Source organism: Leptodactylus fuscus, chromosome 8 (assembly GCF_031893055.1).
Source record: "Leptodactylus fuscus isolate aLepFus1 chromosome 8, aLepFus1.hap2, whole genome shotgun sequence".
Classification (NCBI taxonomy): Eukaryota; Metazoa; Chordata; class Amphibia; order Anura; family Leptodactylidae; genus Leptodactylus; species Leptodactylus fuscus.
Genome location: NC_134272.1, coordinates 31,053,887 through 31,073,996, shown reverse-complemented (window position 1 = coordinate 31,073,996; position 20,110 = coordinate 31,053,887). Strand labels below are relative to the sequence as shown.

The 20,110-nt window shown below is 40.8% G+C and overlaps 1 protein-coding gene across 1 annotated transcript in view; it reads left to right on the top strand.

The window, feature by feature from the left end:
* The window catches only part of LOC142216502 (aldehyde oxidase-like), a 91,050-nt gene that overhangs the window by 13,902 nt on the left and 57,038 nt on the right, over nt 1–20,110 (top strand). The window contains exons 2-5 of the mRNA XM_075284376.1: nt 11,673–11,814; nt 13,018–13,110; nt 16,549–16,691; nt 17,385–17,478. Coding sequence (XP_075140477.1) covers nt 11,676–11,814; nt 13,018–13,110; nt 16,549–16,691; nt 17,385–17,478 — 469 coding nt within the window. The 5' untranslated portion in view covers nt 11,673–11,675. The remainder of the gene's footprint in view (nt 1–11,672; nt 11,815–13,017; nt 13,111–16,548; nt 16,692–17,384; nt 17,479–20,110) is intronic.

Below are 20,110 nucleotides of genomic sequence, written 5' to 3'. Positions count from 1 at the left end.
CTTGTGCCCTCTTATAGGGCCTGCCACGCATTTGATTGGCTAATTAAATATCCGCCTGTCCTACCAGCACACAGGGGCAGAAATACCCCACATTGTGCCGCTGTTGAGGACGACAGGGAACTTACTATAGTGCTAGATGAGATATTCTGGGATCACTGCTGTTAGGCTTGGTGTAACCTTTTCCTTTTTGCAGAGAACCCATGTTAGGCCCCACGTTGCAAATATGCTGCATTTTACATTAATTACAAAGTAGATGGAATTGTGCCTAATCCCATCCACACAATGCAGAAAAACATCCGCAAAGGAAATTCTGTGATTTAAAAAACGCTTGTGTCTTTGTAAATCACAGCATGTCAATTATACCTGCAGAACCGCTGGCCTTTTCCATTTAGGTATGATAGAGACAGAAAGTCCACAGAGGAAACTCTGCAGACTTTCTGTGAAAAACACTGCGGAAAAAAACACAATGAGTTTTTACTGTGGTCTTTAGGGCCCGTTCACACGGAATAAACGCGCGTGTATTTTGGCAAAATACATGTGTAAAAATAAGACTCCCATTGACTTCAATGATATTTCACACATGTATTTTTACGTGTTTTTTGATGTGTATTTTGACATGTTTTTTTACACGTGTATTTTGCCAAAATAGGTGCACGTTTATTCTGTGTGAACAGGCCTTTACTCTGCGTTTTTTGCTAGCGATTCGCTGCGTGAAGCGTTACCTCAGCATAATATGCCAGAAACACCCATTTATATGTTCTGACTTAGTAATTGATGTAATAATGAAATCATGGTATGTTCTGGCTCTATCATTTTTATAACCACAATGGGGAATATGGTTCTTACTCACGTGATCTAGAACTCTGCTCTAATGGTTACATACATCCATATAGTTACATAGTAGATGAGGTTGGATGAAGACATCAGTACATCAAGTCCAACCTATAACCCTACAATCCCTACAGTGTTGATCCAGGTGAAGTTCCCCCAGGGTCCTCCTTGTTTGCCCTTGAATGTCTTGGTAGTTATCTAATACTCTTCTCTTTTCCACAGGTGTTTCAGTGATCTGCACTTCAGAAATATTCTACTTAAGGTCCGGTTAACATATGCGTTTAGGTTTCCGTTTGTGGAGTCCACTTGGGGACCCCCCGAATGGAAACCTATCCACATAAAAAAAGTGGTGACATAAGGAGACCTGCGAACCCTATAGACTATAATGGGGTCCTTGTGGTTTCCGCTTGGTTTCCACACAAAAAATGTGGACAGAAAAGTGCTGCTTGCAGGACTTTCTCTCCGCATATTTCATGTGGATAGGCAAACCAAATGTCTGAAGGCAGATGTAATCTGGGCCTTAGTTGGTATACATAAGAGTTCTCCCTGCACTGACTTCTAGATGAGCCTGGTATAGACTTGTGTTATTCACAACGGCCAATCTGGAGAGTGAGACCTGGGGGAGAAATAGAGGAGCGGCCTCAGCCAAAGATGAGACCGGAGGTGTGATTCAGACTACCACAGACATCCTGTTATAACTGTAGCCAAGCTGTACTCACAGATCACAGATAATGGAGTTGAGCTGAAATATATAATACAGTGCCAGAAACGTCCAATTTTTTTTTACATGCTACAGAAATTTTCTGTACATAAACTATCCTGCTGTGCGGACTTCAGAATCTGCAGCATGTCATTTCATATTCACTATGGATTTCACTCCTTTCATCAGGAGGGTTGATATTCACAGTGAAATCTTTATGTTATATTTGGACCAAAATGGACTGTGGGATTTAAGTCCGGGTTATCCAGTCTCTGTTCTGGTAGCTCTGAAGTTTCCTAAAACCTGAAGCACTTAGTTTAGAAAATTCTAGTTAGTACTAGAACCAGAGATATGGAGTGACAATGCCTGCTCACTGCATACTGCCAAAATGACACTAACTTTTTTCTGCTATGTGTCAATCTGATAACCTAGTAGATAATAGAGATGAGCGAGTAATAATCGATCGAATACCTCCCCTGCATAGTTATTGGTGTAATCGGTCGAATACTACGTGGTAAACACAGTAAAAATTCCCCACCTTCCTTGGCGCTTTGTTACACCAATAACTATGCAGGGGAGGTATTCGATCACATACTACTCGTTCATCTCTGGTAGATACCGTCCATAGAATTTCAAGATGGATGTTGTTAGGCAGTACAACCTTAGTAACCTTTTTGTCAAAGATTACTCCGTACTTAAGCATTTTTTTTGTTTTCCTTCAAATTTGAATACATTATGGAGAATATATAGTTAAAGACCTGGTGCCCCCCTTTGTCACTGAATCACCAATTCTGTGTATATATAGTGTGTGTTACAAGTAGTAAATGTATGTGTATATAAAAGATCGATTGTGCTGGATAGTTGTGGGTGGCCATCAGCCGAAAATACGTGTTTGGCATGATTTGCCTGGTCATCAGCCAATTTGCATGGACTATGAGCGTGTGCGCCTTCTTTATTTCCCTGATTGGGAAGTTTAGCTGTTAGGTCCCATGCACACAGCCAAGTATGGGGCCGAGCTCACAGTGGAATGAACTTCGATAACACTCCAAGTGTCATCCAAATGTATTCCATGATGTACTCACCTCTGTGAGAGCTTCCAATCTATTCAGTTCCAATGACATGGATGATTATAGACCATTTCCCATCCTGCTCTATGCCACTGGACCAGAATGAATCGGAAGCCCCATAGAGGTGAATGCACCATGGGATGCACTCAGATGACATTTGGCGGTCACTCTGAGTGTCATCTCAGTGCATTCTGCTAAAAACGACTCCACAATGAAAGCACACTCGGCTGTGTGCATGGAGCCTTAAAATTGTTGGTGGGATCAGTCCTATTATCAATCAGACAGTCATGTGTATGTGTATGGCCAACCTTAGACTTAGACTTAGTCTTATAACAAACGTTCTGGTAGCTGTAATAGATGAAGGTGACTGCATGGCGATTACCAACAGACTTCCAGTGATGGTTTTTCTTCCTTCACAGTTAATAAATAATAATAATAAATTTTATTTATATAGCGCCAACATATTCCGCAGCGCTGTACAATTTGTAGGGTTCAAATACAGATAGGAAGATACATTACAAAGAAAGTCATTTCACACAATGGGACTGAGGGCCCCGCTCGCAAGAGCTTACAATCTTGTCTGAGATGTATTTGTTGAACTCACCTGGTAAAGAATATTGCAAATACTTAATGGAATACCGGGGGGAAACACACCCAGACTGTAATAAAACATGAACAGGCAGAAAGCTGAAAAACATCTCAGCTGATTCCTCATATATTTGGGTGGAGGACTCCTGCATAACTACTACCACACCTCTCATTGGTTTCCTACGTTCATCACTTGGTTCAAGTTTTAGGAGGGAAATTATAAGGGTTAACATGAGTTCAAATAGCAATTTTATGTGTCACAATTAACCCAAAATCACAGCAAAATCAGGTCATTTTGCAGCAATTTTGTACAAATTTCAGGAAAAATTGTGAACTGCAACTTATGAACTCACTGTAAATCTTATTCACATTTCTACCCTGCATGTACAGTGGATTATTTTTTATTGTATAGCAGAGGAAGTATTATTTAGCAAATCCAATTCACAACAAAAAGGTATAGTAGAGAGGACAACATAACATCTGGGAAAAAAGGTACACAAGATGTGTTGCATATAATTAATACATTGCAATGTATGAGGGATCCATGAAAATGGGTGGCTCTCACATGCAAAAGAGCCATGAAAAATGGATGTTTTTCACGGTCATTTTCACTATTGGTCATTTATTTAAAAAAAAAAAATGCTATAAAAACACATGTATTGCTAACATTGCTCCATTTTTTCAGGTTTCTTTCCTATAATGTTATCGGAGATTTCCTATAATGTTTACAGGAAAATGCCTTAAAAATGCCAGATGTTATAAAAAGGCCAAGGAAGAAAAGCAATGTATGTAAAGCTATTCATAATTTGCAATAATGCCCTAAAAAAGCTAAGTCTGCAACCAGTCATTTTTCTGCCTTGTCCAAGAGAAGCAAAGGAAGCCAGATAATACATTGTATAAACCTAGATTAGACAGTCTAAGTATGCATATGATTTATCATCCAGCATCAAACACTGCATCTAGGTTTGTACTGTCCAACAATTAGAAAGCAAATTTGCCCATTGTCTTGTGGCCTGTCTTATATTCAGCATCTGGCAGGTAACATTTATGGGTGTCGAGTAAGAAAATGGAAAAGTTTATACTCTCTGGTATCCAATATCAATGGGACTGTATTTAGGCCTGGTTCACATCTTCGTCGGTAATCCGTTCGGAGGAGTCAGCATGGGGACCCCCCAAATGGACTACCGAACGCATTGGCAAGTGCTGTGCAGCGAAAGCACACGGACCCCATAGACTATAATTTTAATAAATATATATAACTATAAATTTGCGGTCTGTTCTGTCTTTGCCTCAAAAAACTTCAAAAACCTGCAGTGGCCGCTCTGCTATGCTCAATTTTTTGCATTTATATACTTACTACAAGATTTCCCTAATCTACTCTATTAGCTGATCTGTTCCCATTATAAATATGACAAATTCTACCTGTCAGCAGACACTGTGTTCAAGAAGAATAATAGTGTTAATATTAATATTATTAGTATTAATGATACGTCACTCAGTTTCAGAGGGATAACGGTGCACAAAAAAAGGATCTCACATCCTTATAGATAAGAATATAATATTCTAGAGTAAAGGACAGTCCATCTCTTCTTTACTCCACACCTACCGGTCATGCATCCTTTTGTACTCCTCATCCAATGACTGATGAAGGTCCACTTGTGGGACCGAAACATTTCATAACATGTCACATGTATAAAGATGAAATAAATATTTGGAGTATTTAAGCAAATTGACGACAAGCACACAGCGCACCACAAATCCCAGTAAACCAGACACTGACATGTCTTACCAGCAGATGTTTTCAGTAGCAGTGAAGGTCCAGGATCCTGAAGGCTGTGGTGGGTGGTCATTAGATAGCAGCAGAGGGTAACGTGTAGTCGTCACCAAGAGGGAACTGCAATACAGTGGGTAATCCAATGGGAATGTCAGGCAGGCCAAGTCGGTAACAGCAATGGTCAATCAGTACAGAATGGTAATTCAGGAAGCGGAGGTCTAGAGGCAAGGGTCATAAACAGGAGAAGGCACAGTACAAAATCAGGAGGCAAAGGCAATGTCAGTGGTCAAAGCAAGGGGGTCAGAAACACAGGTAATCAGGCACAAGAAAACGCTTACTACAGGACACAGCATTGATTAAATAGGCTCCGGCTGGCCAGTAGGCCGCAAACCGGAAGTCACCCGTCCGGCTCAGGAGGAGGCCGGCAACTCCTGCACAACGACACGGAGGCCCTGCTCCTGACAAATGGTCTTCTTCTGAAGGCTATTATATTGCCCCAGTCAGAAAGGATACACTTCTGCTAATAGAAGAACCCTGGGAATCACTGGATATGTAATTCCCTATTACAGAAGTGTAGGTTCACCTTAGGAACCTGAAAGGTATGTCTATATTTTTATTTATTTCCATATTGTTTTGTCAGAATGAGTTGTGCGCAACTAGATCAGAACTACAATAGATAATGGTTGTATCAACATTGGCACACCCATGAATCCATGTATTGCTCCTGTTGGTTTTGTTATCTTTATAATACTTTGTTATCTGAGACCGAGATCGTTTCTTAATATAGTGGCGATGATAATCATGACCTTTGGCAGCGGGTGTATTCAGCAATTATATAGGGCGACAACAAATCATCCTGATTTTCTAGCATTGTCCTTCCCCTGTTCATCAGAGTGCAGGGTGCAGTTTAATGCTGTGAATTAGACAGACATTAGAATGACAAATAACTTGTAGGAGTGACCGGGAATCTGGTGACAAACTGACTTACTGGCTACTTCTATATTTCAAAGCATATAAGGGAATTATTACAAAGAACAGATGACTTCTTACTGAAACCTTCCATAGCTAGCAGAAAAATGAAGCGCCCTGTTCGTTCTTGAGTCAGAATCTGCCTGACACTCCCCATGGAAAGAGTGGGAGGCAGATTTTGGAGTAGTTTTTTAAGATTTTGGAGCAGATATTCAGAATCAGCATCTAAACCAGCTTCCAAAATCTGATTCAAATACGTGAAGCTGAAATGTTCTGCCTGACAAATTCAGCATCAAATTAAACCGTGCTAAAAACGGCATCAAAATATTGTTTCCTAAATCCTGAAGCAAATTTTTTCTTCCTGAAAAAACTCCATGTGAACTGAACCCAAAGCTAAGGCCTCATTGGATGACCTGCAGCAATAAAGCGCTGCGGGAAAAAAACGCTGTGGGAAGATATCGCAGTTCTTCCTGTAGTGCTTTAAAGAGAAAGTTAATGGAGTTTTCCTCTGCAGACTTTCTGTTACAATTATATCTATGGGGAAACCACCGGCGTTTCTGTAGATATAATTGATATGGTGCGATTTCCTAAATTGCACTGGTCTTAGAAATCTTGGCGTGTCCGCACCGCGGTTTTTACAGTAAAGTGAGCATGGGATTTGCTAGAATCCCATCCACTCTGCACTTACTGTAAAATGACACAATTTTTCCCACTGCGTTTCCGCTGCAGTCAAATTGCGGCATTTCCAACCTATAGAGCCCTGGCCTAAGGCTAAGGGCTAGTTCACACGGGGGGGTGGTATGGCGCATTTTCGTCCTGATTGTGACAGTCGTAGCTTCTCCCTCCGGAGTAGGCTCAAATGAATGGGCCTAGTCCAGAGGGTGCTGCCGCGAGGCGGACACCAGGGCTAAATCAGCCGCGGAATCTGCCTGAAGAAAGGGCAGCTCGCTTTTTTTTTCCATGAGCGGCATGAAAAAAGATCGCTAGCGGTCTACATAGACCTGAATTGTGTGGGGGCGGATTATGACGTGGATTCAGTGCCAAAATCTGCCCCCTCTTGCCCCGTGTGAGCCCTAAGACCCCGCATTTCAGCAGCTTTTTTGTTGCAGTTTTTATTATCTAAAGCCGGAAGTGGATTGAGCAGAAGGTAGAAGTATAAGAACTTCTTATATATTTCCCATTCCTTTTGTAGCTATTCTTGGCTTTCGCTCAAAAAAACGCTGCAAAATCAGTAACAAAAAAGCTGCTTTTGCGCAACGTGGGGTCTCTAGCTGAAGAGAATGGCTAGTGAGTTTTCTGATCTCCAGTAAGGGCCCCTTCACACGGCGTAAGCGCTCGGCTCATTCCGAGTCGTACACGCGAGCGCTTCTAAACACTTCCCATTCACTTCAATGGGAGCGCTTGTAAAGCCATCTTTACGCGCGCTCCCATTGAAGTGAATGGGAAGTGTTTAGAAGCGCTCGCGTGTACGACTCGGAATGAGCCGAGCGCTTACGCCGTTTGAAGGGACCCTAAGAATCATTTGATAATCGGGGGCAGTTATTTCTTACTTGGCTGATAGAGATGCTGAATAACATAAAGACTTTTCCATGTGACTGTCATTTTCACACCCTATACAATGGGGTTTGTAGTTACTTTTATTACATTCTTGTTGGGAGTTGACAGGTTAAGAAGCTGTGGGAACATGACCTCGTGTCTGTGCTTGTACATTCTCCCCAAAGCCGCATCCTAAAACATAAAACCTCATCTGGCTATAAAAACATTATTTAACTGTTTTATTACCGGGTAATTGGCAACCAATAATTTTATATGGTAAACCATATACAGTATATACACAACAGCCCTGCACCACAGGAACAGCCCATGTCATTTCTAATGGCCTAAGACATTGCTTTTCCCACAATATTATGGACCAGTGTAAATCGGAAGAGGATTAGTCCTCCTAACTATAGCGGCAGCAAAATGTCAGCAAAGAAGGGAAGCAAAAGGTCCTTATGTAATTCTACGGGGAATGGGAAGGAAAGCAAAATCACGGCCGCAAAATAACGCGGCGTATACAATCCTAACCCCCATTGAAATCAATGGGAGCATATACAGTGCGCAAACTCTCACACACTGTATACGTGCCAGATCACGTGTCACGTTATATTGTGTGAACGCACCCTAAGGCAGAAATGCCGCGGGGAAAAAAAACCAGCGTTATACAGTAAATGCAAAGTGGATATAATTGTAACAGAAAGTCCGCAAACAAAAACTCTGTGAACTTTCTGTTCAAAGCGCTGCGAGAAGAACCACGATGCGTTCCCGCCGCGGTTTTTCACGTAGCGCTTTAGCGCTGCAAATCGACCCGTGGGACCTTAGCCTAAAATGGTAAAATTTATTGTATCTTACTCAGTCTATTTTTGCCAGTGACTTTACAATTGAAGATATCTGGTACTGACATCTCCAGTGTAAGTTCTGTAAATCTTTAAGAAATTGAGGTTTATTTCTCACCTTTGAAATCCAAAGTTCTTGAAATGTAGCTACAATATATGTTCATAACGTGTCTTTGTAAATGTGTAGCAAAGATTTGACCATGAAGTCTGAACATGTCCTTACTGATGAGGGGAATCTGCATTGATGTGTATGAGAACAGTGTATAGTTATTACTGAATGATTAAATACTATTCTTGGAAATATTTCTTAACCAGTAAATTACAAGACTAGGAGAAGAATTTATGAACTATTTGATGCAGAAGTAAAGATAGAAGGTTGTAGGTAGTAATACTTTTTGTCCACATTTTTTCTAATTGTTAGCTATGAGACAAACACATCTATGGCTTCATTTCTTTCTGCCTGGTATATAATTTCTGCAAATATGAAGTTATTTTCTGTTTTGTTTTTTTTGTTCAAACTAAAAAGTTACCAGGTACAGAGGCACAGGTGTGTTTCAGCTCCTAGGCAGGCTTGACATCTGACTCCTGTGGCTTTAAGCAAAGACCTGATATGTTTTAAGTCCTTCTAAGTGGAAAGGTCCATGGTAGAAAAACAAAATTCCTTGTAGGTGGCTGCCATACTGTAAGCAACTTACACAATTGCATGACTGGGCAGTTCAGCTGCTGCTGCCACGTTCTTGTCTGTAAAAAAAAAACATATAATATATAAAACTAACCACTAAATATTAAAAAACACCTCTCCATGAAATAGTGTTACAGTGCTTTACATTGTGCTAATAGTGCATTGTGCATACAGCATATAACTTAATATATACACATGGCAGATTTTTCTTTCTTTTCCTTTCTTGCTTCTCTTCCTTACCTTTCTTTCTTTCTCTTTCCTTCTTTTCCTTCTTCCTTCCTTCCTTCCTTCCTTCCTTCCTTCCTCTTTCATTTCTCATACAATGATGTTTTCCTTCTTTCTTTGATACTGTCACCCACCACCAATTGCACAGTATCAAATTATGTAAGGATACAGATCATTGATTTTATTTAGACATTTACAACAGATATGGCAGCACACAGCACACACACCACACACATGTCACATCCTCTTCTATGTCTGCCCAGCTTCACTCTTTATATGGGACAATGTCCCTTGTTCCAGTGGCTGACCTGCCTTTATTACTAGAGTATGTGGTATTATAGTATGATACTATATATTGTTTTTGGAACCTATAAATAAAGAACATTCTTCTCCTATTTCTTTTTTAAATTTTGTGCATGTGCAGGAAATGTGGTTAGTGCTCACACGCACACAAACATACACACAAGAGATGCCCTAAAGGAAAATTAGTTAAAAAGTACCTGTGTGTTCTACTTACAATGTATCAGTGTCAGGTTTACGTATACAGTATCATTCCACACATAATAACAGTGTAAAGTACAGCAAAGGGAACGTCAGCTTTTTTTAAAAAAACAGAGTACCAATAAAACTATAAAATTGCCTTCTTGATTTACGCAAAATTATACAGTAGGTAAGGAGAATTGCTATGAGGTCGAGGACAGTCACAGGTGCTAATGTTTTTACACCTTTATTTAATGGTATGCTGTATATAGGAGCATTTGAGTTAAGAAACACAAAAAAATAGAAGCGCGAATGCACAGAAACTCTATATTTTAAAGAGAAACTGGCCAAACTGGAAAATCTGCTGAGCTGTCTAACAATGGAAAGGAACTTTCTGCATCAGCCTGAGGTTCACTATTGGACCTTATAGTCCATCTTGTATCTAAGCATGTATCAACTTTTCTCAACATTGAGTTACATACAAATGTAGCAAAGAGATCCCAAACTTCTGCAATTAAATTGCTGCAAAAGTTTTCCCAATTACTTTTAATTGGTTTTTGATGTCTTCTGTGATAAGATTTTATGATGAAGCATTTAACCAATTGCAGAGATTCGGGTAAACTGCTACAATGGTAGTAAGAGCTAGTTTTAGTTAATGATAGTGTTGTACCAAACAAATTACAATAAGGATTTGTTCACACTTGTTGGTGAATCAGGTTCCTCTACATTTAAAGGAATGTTTAATCAGAAAAAAACATAGTATTTAAAATAATATTTAATTATAAACATTTTTTATTTTTTTTATCCTTTTATTTTTGATGGGACGATCCACACTACAAAATCTTATAGTTTTCACCCTGGCCACTAGATTAGCCATAATCTGACTGAGATTCTATTTTTTGTAGTTTATTTTTCAGCTTTTTTGTGTAACCTGGGGCAGAATTAGCAGAGTCATCTTATTTGTATTAGTGGGTAGGCAAGATAATGGCAGCTTTAGTCTAAGGTCCTTATTGTTTTGCTGGATAACTAAATAAGACAGAATATCAACACTAAATACTATATAAAGAAATGTATAAAGAAATAAAGTGTGTGCCTTGGCCACCCAGCTGGAAAATATATAGCAGAAAGCTACAACAGTTACTTATAATTTCAGGAATAAGGTCAGAAAACAACAGGTACAACTTAGCAGACACCAGTGAACTAGGAATCTATTTGCTCAAATAGGGTGTTGCAGTGAAGCAAACTTTTATACCCGCAGACTGGCAGAGATAGACTAAGGAAGATTTACTGGGATGAGTGCTGATCCCATGTATGAGACTGTGACAGCACTGGGCAGTACTGTCAGTGACCGACTGCTTCACCCCAAGTGTGAGAAGGAGCGCTATCGGAGTTCCTTCCTCCCAATCGCAGTCAGGCTGTATAATCAACATCAGGCTAAGCGGAGATCACTCTGCACAGAGAACTAAATGATCCTGAGTCGTTCTTTTTCTTCTTAGTTGCTATGACTCCTGGTATATTTTTCTATCTGCTATAAGCTTGTATGTGTTCTTTCTTGAATTATATTACTGTATTATCCATGCTGCTGTAACACACTGAATTTCCCCATGGTGGACTATTAAATGATTATCTTATCTTATCTTAAGTAGCAGGAAGGGAGTGCACACCATGGGCGAAACCAACAGCAGCAGGAAGTGCACCTGCACAGAAATGTAGGGCAGCAGGAAGTGGACAGCATGCCTGCTGGGAAATGTAGTATGCCAGCCGGTGCATAGCTCTAAAATAGCACATAATAAAACTAACTGGAATTTTCTGCAAATACAGTATGATATTCCAGCTTGGATTTTCAGGCTTACAATTTTACTTTTATAGCAGCTTGAACAATGTGATCAACTTCAAATTCCACATTACTGTAGTCCCAGCATCTGAATAGATATTCTGATATATTGAAAGTTTTCTAATGTTACGTACTGTCTCTGTCCAGATAATGGATGACCAAAGACGGAGAACTCTGGTTTTGCAAGGTGATAAGAGCACATGGATAACTCCGTCATGTCTTACTGAACTCCTCCAGCTGAAATCCTGCTACCCGCTGGCTCCCTTGGTAGTGGGCAATACATTTATTGGTAAGTAATGTTAATAAATATTATATATTATAAATCAAGAAGCAGATTGCGTTTAAGTGAAGAATTAAGTGGTTCAAAAACATTGACATATAAAACATGACGTAACATGCCATAAAGCCCCCGGCGGAGTGAAGTTAATGTAAAGGGTCCATAACATGCTATACAATAATTGTGTCTCAGATATCTAATCTAGTGATCATACATGATTATAGTATTTCACTTATTTTCAATACATCATATTGTTCAATGTATCCACGTGCATAAACCACAGAATATAATTATACACATCAGTGGACAACCCTTTGAGTTACAAAAATGGACAAAATGAAATATTCTTGTCCTTTTAGAAAAAGCCAGGATTTCAAATTGGAAACATGAAATATTTACTAAAAAAAAAAAACTGACCTGCAACTGTACCAAAACAGCGCTATGACAGCTTTAATTCATGAATTTTACATCTCTCATTCCTTAGAAGGTACCTGGATTTTCATGAAAAGTTTAAATATCTGCAGGGTCTTGCTGGGCAGTCTGTTCTCCGGTTGTAAAAGTCTTACACCCCCATTATTCCTGCAGCACATTTCTCCCTTAGCCAAGGAATCCCCCCCCCCCTTCACCATCCGTTGTTACCACTAGTGATTCCTTAACATGTAATTCTGCCAGGAGTAACTGTACTATAGCAAACAAGTAGTTGAGAAAGGCCCAACTGAACATCATAAAGGAGATGAAAGGGACAATGGGCTCCAAATCAGGTTATGAAACAGCTATAAAGATCACTGATGCGGAAAAAGAAAGATCTGAGCAATACAGAAAGCTGCTTACTGTCTATGACTAACATCTCATCAGCAATACCACAAGCAGCTAGCAGTAGATACAAGTTCATAGTAGACTTTTATTAAACTGTAAACTGTCAGATGCTGCAGAATCCTCATCATAGTGCAGTGTACAGAGAAAGGTGAGGGCAGGCATGTACCAGTCCTTCCCCTCTCCACTCACTGTGATCATTTTGAAGGTATCTTAGGATGGTACTTTCCTAATAGCAGGGAGTGAACAGCAAGAGGTTTTAGAGGCTTTGCAGGCAGAAAACATGAACATTTTTAAATAAAGTGCATAACGTTTTGGTCTAGAATAATATGCTCTATTAAATGAGATTAAGATGTCTGAAAAGTTAGAGATCATGTAATATACATTTCCATTTTCTTATAGGTCCTCCAGTCAATCTTACTGGATCGTATTATCCAGTTATCATCACCCCAGCCAGGGTCCCAGAGCTGAGCATTGTGAATTTTGCAGAAAAAGGTAAAAGAAAAAAAAGCAATAAAAACATTAAAATATTAGCTTTGTTTAAAACCCCCCCAAAAAAACCAAACATATATACAGTATATTTGACATTTTTGGGGTCTTTTTTAGTGTCAGTGTTGCTCCATTTAGAGAGGCACCATGTATTTTCCTTGCTGAGTTGTACTGCAGGATTTTAAACACATAAAACAAAGATCAGATCCTATAGTATCTTCTGGCGCTGTGCATTTTCTTTACCAAAGACATAAAACCTTCTTATGGACATAGGTCTAGGTATGGGTCATATTCAGGAGGCTGTAATGCACCTCCATTTTGGAATTTGCATTATGTCCACACATCCTTGATTCAGGGTCTAATCACCTAGAGTTACAGGACCATCAATTGGTACGACGATGCTAGGCTTGGGTCACTGAATCTGTGGTCATTATGGAATGTGTGGCCATAATACGGATGTTAAAATCCAGTTACATAACAGCTGTCTGAATGTGCCCTTACAGTTCCATAGATAATGATTATTACCTTGTTGAAAACATAAATTAAGTCTGACAGGTTTCATTCTTAAAATTTTTCTTCTTGGAACAGTCCTCCCCTGTGGTTGGGCCTCAGGCTTAGACAGAACCTCGGCAGATTTCTTTAGTTTGGGTTTTCAGAGGAGGGAATTTCTGTAGAAATTATCAGTCACGCTCAGCTTATTAACCTTATACCCTGTAATCACATGATGCATATGTTATAGTGGATACTGTGATGGTTATATGCTTATTGCAACACGTGGTAAAGAAATGAGGGCCCATGTGCTGCCTTATTCTTTGCATTCTGTGATATTGTGGGATAGCTTAGCAGCCCCTCACTACAGATAGGACGAATGAGCTGCAAGGTACTGGTGAAGGGATGAGGGTACTTTGGTAGGATAGGGTGGATGAGACCTCGTGAGGAACTTATGGGGCCCTGTGATGTACCGTATTTTTCGGACTATAAGACGCACTGGACTATAAGACGCACCTAGGTTTTAGAGGAGGAAAATAGGGAAAAAAAAATTTGAAGCAAAAAATGGTAAAATATTTAATATATGGGAGTTGTAGTTTTGCAACAGCTGCAAGGCCACATTGACAGGTGACCCTGCAGCTGTACGGGGACGCATAGAGTGTTTTTTTTTTTTTTTTGCGGGGCCAGATGTACTTTTTAGTTTACCATTTTGGGGAATATCTATTGCTTAGATCACCTTGTATTGAAAAAAAACCCGGCGGTTTATGATATATGATTTTCTACTGTTATATATATTCTAGGGAAAGGAGGTGGGGACCGGCCCTGGGGGAGAAGGGGCCGCCAATACTGACTACAGACCCGGCATCCGCTGTACTAGAGAGGCGGATGCCGGCGAGGGATAGACGCCATCACAGGTGCCGGGGCCTGAGACATCGCTGCGCTCCTCTGCAAAAAAAAAAAAAAAAAAAACACTCTATGCGTCCCCGTACAGCTGCAGGGTCACCTGTCAATGTGGCCTTGCAGCTGTTGCAAAACTACAGCTCCCATATATTAAATATTTTACCATTTTTTGCTTCAAATTTTTTTTTCCCTATTTTCCTCCTCTAAAACCTAGGTGCGTCTTATAGTCCAGTGCGTCTTATAGTCCGAAAAATACGGTAAGTGGCTGGCTTACATTACACCCATTCTTTATACCAAAATAATGCTACATGCCATGAATAAATCTGACAATGAAATTCTACTCCACTTTTCAGAACTTTCTAATAGGATTTAAGAAGCTTCTCCATAGCCAGATCATCTTATAATTTCACATACACTAGCACTGGAAATGAGAGGAGCATAGGACGGGACACAAAAAATTATTACCTCTTGGGACACAGGAAAAACAATTCTTTTATAGACTTTTTTTTTCTTCAACTTTTGTATTGAGATTAGAGAGGGAAAGATAAAAGAAGACATGTTAATGTTTCTGGAAATTGTATTATTTTTGCTTTAATAAAATAATAATAATTATATATGTGATATAGATAATATATATGATATGTTTATATCTACAAAATAATATTTATCTAGTGCAATATTGTAAGAATTGGGGCAGATTTATTAAGACTGGTGTTTCATATGCCAGTCTTAATAAGGGCCCAGCAGTCACAAGGCATGGCTGATTTATGCAGGAATAGAGATCTACTGATTTGTGTTATAATAACTATGTCTAACCAAGATGTCCCTGCCCTGATGCTCTGGATCCCGGGGGCCCCTTTGAGGACAGGGGCCTTGGGCAATTGCCCAGTTTGGCCCCTAATGCCAGATTCTGCCTTTTATCTACACCAGAGACAATGGCTGTCAACTTGTGACTATATATTTGTTATTACAGACTGCCTGGGAATCTGCTTTATGCAATCTCACAACAGCTGGACAGCCACAAGATAGAAGCCATTTATGTGTGGTCAGTGGCATAAATAGGAATGGCGGGGCCCCGTGGCGAATTTTTGACATGGGCCCCCCCAACCGATGCTGAAGACCTTGACCAACTGACCCCTAATGCCGCTGCCCCCCCCCCCCCCCCGCGCGCGCATTTCTGCACACACTATAATACCCGATATTGGCCCCTGCACACAGCATTATGTCCCCATAGTGGCCCCAGTACACAGTATTATGTCCCCATAGTGGCCCCAGTACACAGTATTATGTCCCCATACTGACCCCAGTACACAGTATTATGTCCCCATAGTGGCCCCAGTACACAGTATTATGTCCCCATAGTGGCCCCAGTACACAGTATTATGTCCCCATACTGACCCCAGTACACAGTATTATGTCCCATTGTGGACACACATGAACAATTGTTATACTCTGGGGTCTTTTCAGACCCCAGAGTATAATAATCGGAGACCCAGAGGAATACAAACATAACAAACTACTGTTACTCACCTATCTCCCAGCTCCGCTGCATTCTCCGTTGCTGTCGGCCATCTTCTGGGACGTCATGTGACCGGGGCCCTGCTTCGCAGGTCATATGACGTCACGCAAGTTGGCCGAAGCCTGCCTGGAGAGGTAAGTAACACAGTTTTTTAATGTTATCTTACCTCTCCGATCGTTATACTCGGGGGCCCGAAAAGACCCCCAAGTATAATAGTGCTTGTGGAGCCCGCGCTGTCACTTACCGATCCCAGTCCCTACCAGGATCGGTAAGTATATAGGGCCCATTACCGGCTGGAGTTACTCCAGCCGGCAACGGCCTATTAAAAAAACCCAAAGCGCAGCGGTAGCGACTGTCGCTGGGCCCCTAATGGCCCTGTGGCAGCTGCCGCCGCTGCTTCCCCGGTAGTTACACCCCTGTGTGTGGTGTAGCCAGGTTTTATATATTAAAGAGAACTACAATTTTTTCCATTTACATGTAGGTCTAACACACATATGTCAGTACAATTTGGTCTAACCATTATCTGTTTGCTTTAGGTATCACCATTGGAGCAGCATGCAGTCTGGCAATGGTTCGATCAATTTTGTCTGAGGCTGTCTCCCAATTACCAGAAGAAAAAAACAAGATCTTCCGGGTCATTCTCCAGCAGCTGTCAGCAAAGCACATAAGATCTGATGCAGTAAGATATTTATTTAGACTAAACAAAGGATTTAACATATAAACCCCTTTTACATACTGAAGGGATGTAGATAATAAAGTAGGACAGTAATGGTGGAATAACCCAGTAACAGCCCTGCAGGTTACATCTGCAGGATTTAGGCTTCCATTATCAGTAGTGAGGCTATCCGAAAGTCCATTACCAAAATCTGAAGGAGCAGGAAAGGCCGGGGAGAAGATAGCTAAATATGACACTTGCCTCTTGTGGTCTGTGGCTTACAAAGAGTGGTAGAGCAGGAAGCCTGCCGATCTTTTCCGAAGATGATCGCTCAACCCTAGCACGAGCATGCCGTACGTCCGAACGTTGAGCGCTGGCTTCAACTGCTTGACGCACCCTTTTGATGTTTTGATGACGGTCAACGTTGAAATGATTCCGGAAACATCTCTGTATTTGAATGACAGAACGCTCTGTTTCAAAAAAGGTGTTGCACATGAACACACAATGCTCTATCAACCACATCTCCATTGCTAAAATGGCGGCTCCTGACAAGCAGATACCCCCACTCTTTATCCACCAAGGTTATCCCCACCTTGCATGGCGCCCCATGTTCAAATCATCTATACCTCCCTGCCTAACCCTGTATTTAAATGCTGCAAAAAGCAGATATATGTAACATAACCTTTACTGACTATATATTTTCCTGTTATATTGTAGTCACTTGGGGGAAGCATTTTAAGTGGTAGCTCTTCATGGGAACTGAACCCTATCCTGGCTGTTGGAAACTGCACCTTTAATCTGGCATCAAAAGGTAAGATTACAGGGAAGGCAGTCATTAAATTGTGTATATACAATCAAGACTGTATACACAGCGTCAAGGCTTCCTATTTAAGGGAGCGTTCACACTACCGTCTGTGTCCGACATGTAGTGTCCGCTCCTAGTGTCCGCTCAAAATCTGTCACGGACACTAGGAGCGGACACTAGATGTGTCCGTGACACCTGTCATTCACTTGACTTTTGGATATGGGATGTCCCTCACTCCTTCCTAAAACCACCCAAACTACAGTAAGTATTGACTTTGGAATAAATGCACAAAACACTTTATTTTGGGTGTCAAAATGGCCACAGCTTTATTAAACTCACAGAAGTAAAATAATGACAGAAGGAGTCAGGTGAAGTGCTAGACCATTGGGATTCACGAATACTGTGAGATCCCCAGCTGTCTGACATACAGCACCCGGCCAGACAGCAATAAATAAATAAAGGGGGCGGCACGCTCCGGCTTGCAATTCTAGCAGAGCCAGTACACTTTAAGGGCACCAACGACCTTGTGCTTAACCACTGTGCCCGCCCCTGGATGACGTTCCTATTCCGACATCCTTCAGGCTGGCCATTTCCAAAGCTCAGCCTGTTCACCACCATGAGGTTTAACCTCCTCTATTAGTTAAAATAAGTCCACAATAACTTGCCTGCAACTTCCACCTGACTCCTCAACCGCAAAAGTAAAGCTGTGACAGTTTACCAGTAGTCCATGTGACAAGTAACACTTTATCACATTCTACTTGACTATCTTTATTTCATTTTTTTTTTTTTTTTTTTATTATTATTATTTTTTTTTAATACTTATTGAATTAATTTACTTCCACACTCATTGCCAATGCCATGAACAATTAACTCCAAAACTAAACGTTCAGGCAAATGACAAAAATATGGACCAAACACGACAAACCCCCGACTCACGAAGAGTCATCCTACAGCACTCAGGAGAGGAAAAAACCCCTGTGGAGGAAACCTCTAGGGAACCATGGCTGGAGGACTGCCCTTCCCTTGGGCTTAGAAGGATAATGCCAACAACAATTTGTGAAACTCATCTCAGAATTGTATATATAGATCCAGATACACAATGACAGTAACAAAGAAATGATACAATAATACATTATACAGGAAAATGTAAAAAAAAACAAAAAACAAAAAAAAAACAATTGTAAAATAGTGATTAATAGAGGGCGGGTGGGAGGGAAATGCTTCATCCAGGTCTTGTGATGAGAAAGAGGATGAAGGTGGATGAGACAGGAAGTTACATCTATTCCTAAACTCCTCCCTCCCTACAGTGACACACTAAGCACTACATACTCCTAAAGCTGAATATACCCAGATATACCGTTAAAGCTGAACCATTCTGTATAAATCTACACAACTACTGCACAAAGAAGAAACTGCAGGAGTTATTGGTTCCCCCATCCCAAAGTCATGTCCCCCTTTGCCGATGGCTCCGGGGGTGTCTTGACTTTTGGATATGGGATGTCCCTCACTCCTTCCTAAAACCACCCAAACTACAGTAAGTATTGACTTTGGAATAAATGCACAAAACACTTTATTTTGGGTGTCAAAATGGCCACAGCTTTATTAAACTCACAGAAGTAAAATAATGACAGAAGGAGTCAGGTGAAGTGCTAGACCATTGGGATTCACGAATACTGTGAGATCCCCAGCTGTCTGACATACAGCACCCGGCCAGACAGCAATAAATAAATAAAGGGGGCGGCACGCTCCGGCTTGCAATTCTAGCAGAGCCAGTACACTTTAAGGGCACCAACGACCCTGTGCTTAACCACTGTGCCCGCCCCTGGATGACGTTCCTATTCCGACATCCTTCAGGCTGGCCATTTCCAAAGCTCAGCCTGTTCACCACCATGAGGTTTAACCTCCTCTATTAGTTAAAATAAGTCCACAATAACTTGCCTGCAACTTCCACCTGACTCCTCAACCGCCACAGAAGAGGCCATTTGACACCTTAAATGGACTCGACCGCCACCAAACTGATTAGGAATGCTCTAGCCTCTAGAAACCTTATATACCACAAGTCTCCATACCATCTTCCCTACAGTACAATACAAGCTATGAATGTGGCTAAAAAATGCAGTTAGAAACTACTAAAAAGAAATAGGACTACAATACTGAAATTCCCATAAACCAGTATACACGGGGAATACCGCCATACCACAAAAATGTAATTGCCAACCATTTCTGCACATAAGTATATACTTCCCCCTTATGAGGTGTGAGGTCCCGCTTATGGTGGCAACTATATACATATGATATAGATGTATATACCACGTACGAAATAACACCTCTGCAAGGAACTGCCACTAAAACTAGAACTGTCGATTTAGCTCCATTGGCAACCCTATACACTGCCAGGAAAGACATAGAGAGTATAAAGAAGGGTAGAGAAAATTACTTGCTGTGCATCAGCTTCACCAGATACTACAGCAACTCCAGGGGACTTACTGTATTGAAATAACTCACCATCGTTGTTTGATGGGTGCCAAGCACATCAACAATAAAACAAGCCATTAAATGATGCTTAGCATGATGAGAATAAGCCCATGATCAGCTCGAGATACAGAAGTCTGTGAAGGCAGCGTGAGACCCTTTCCCG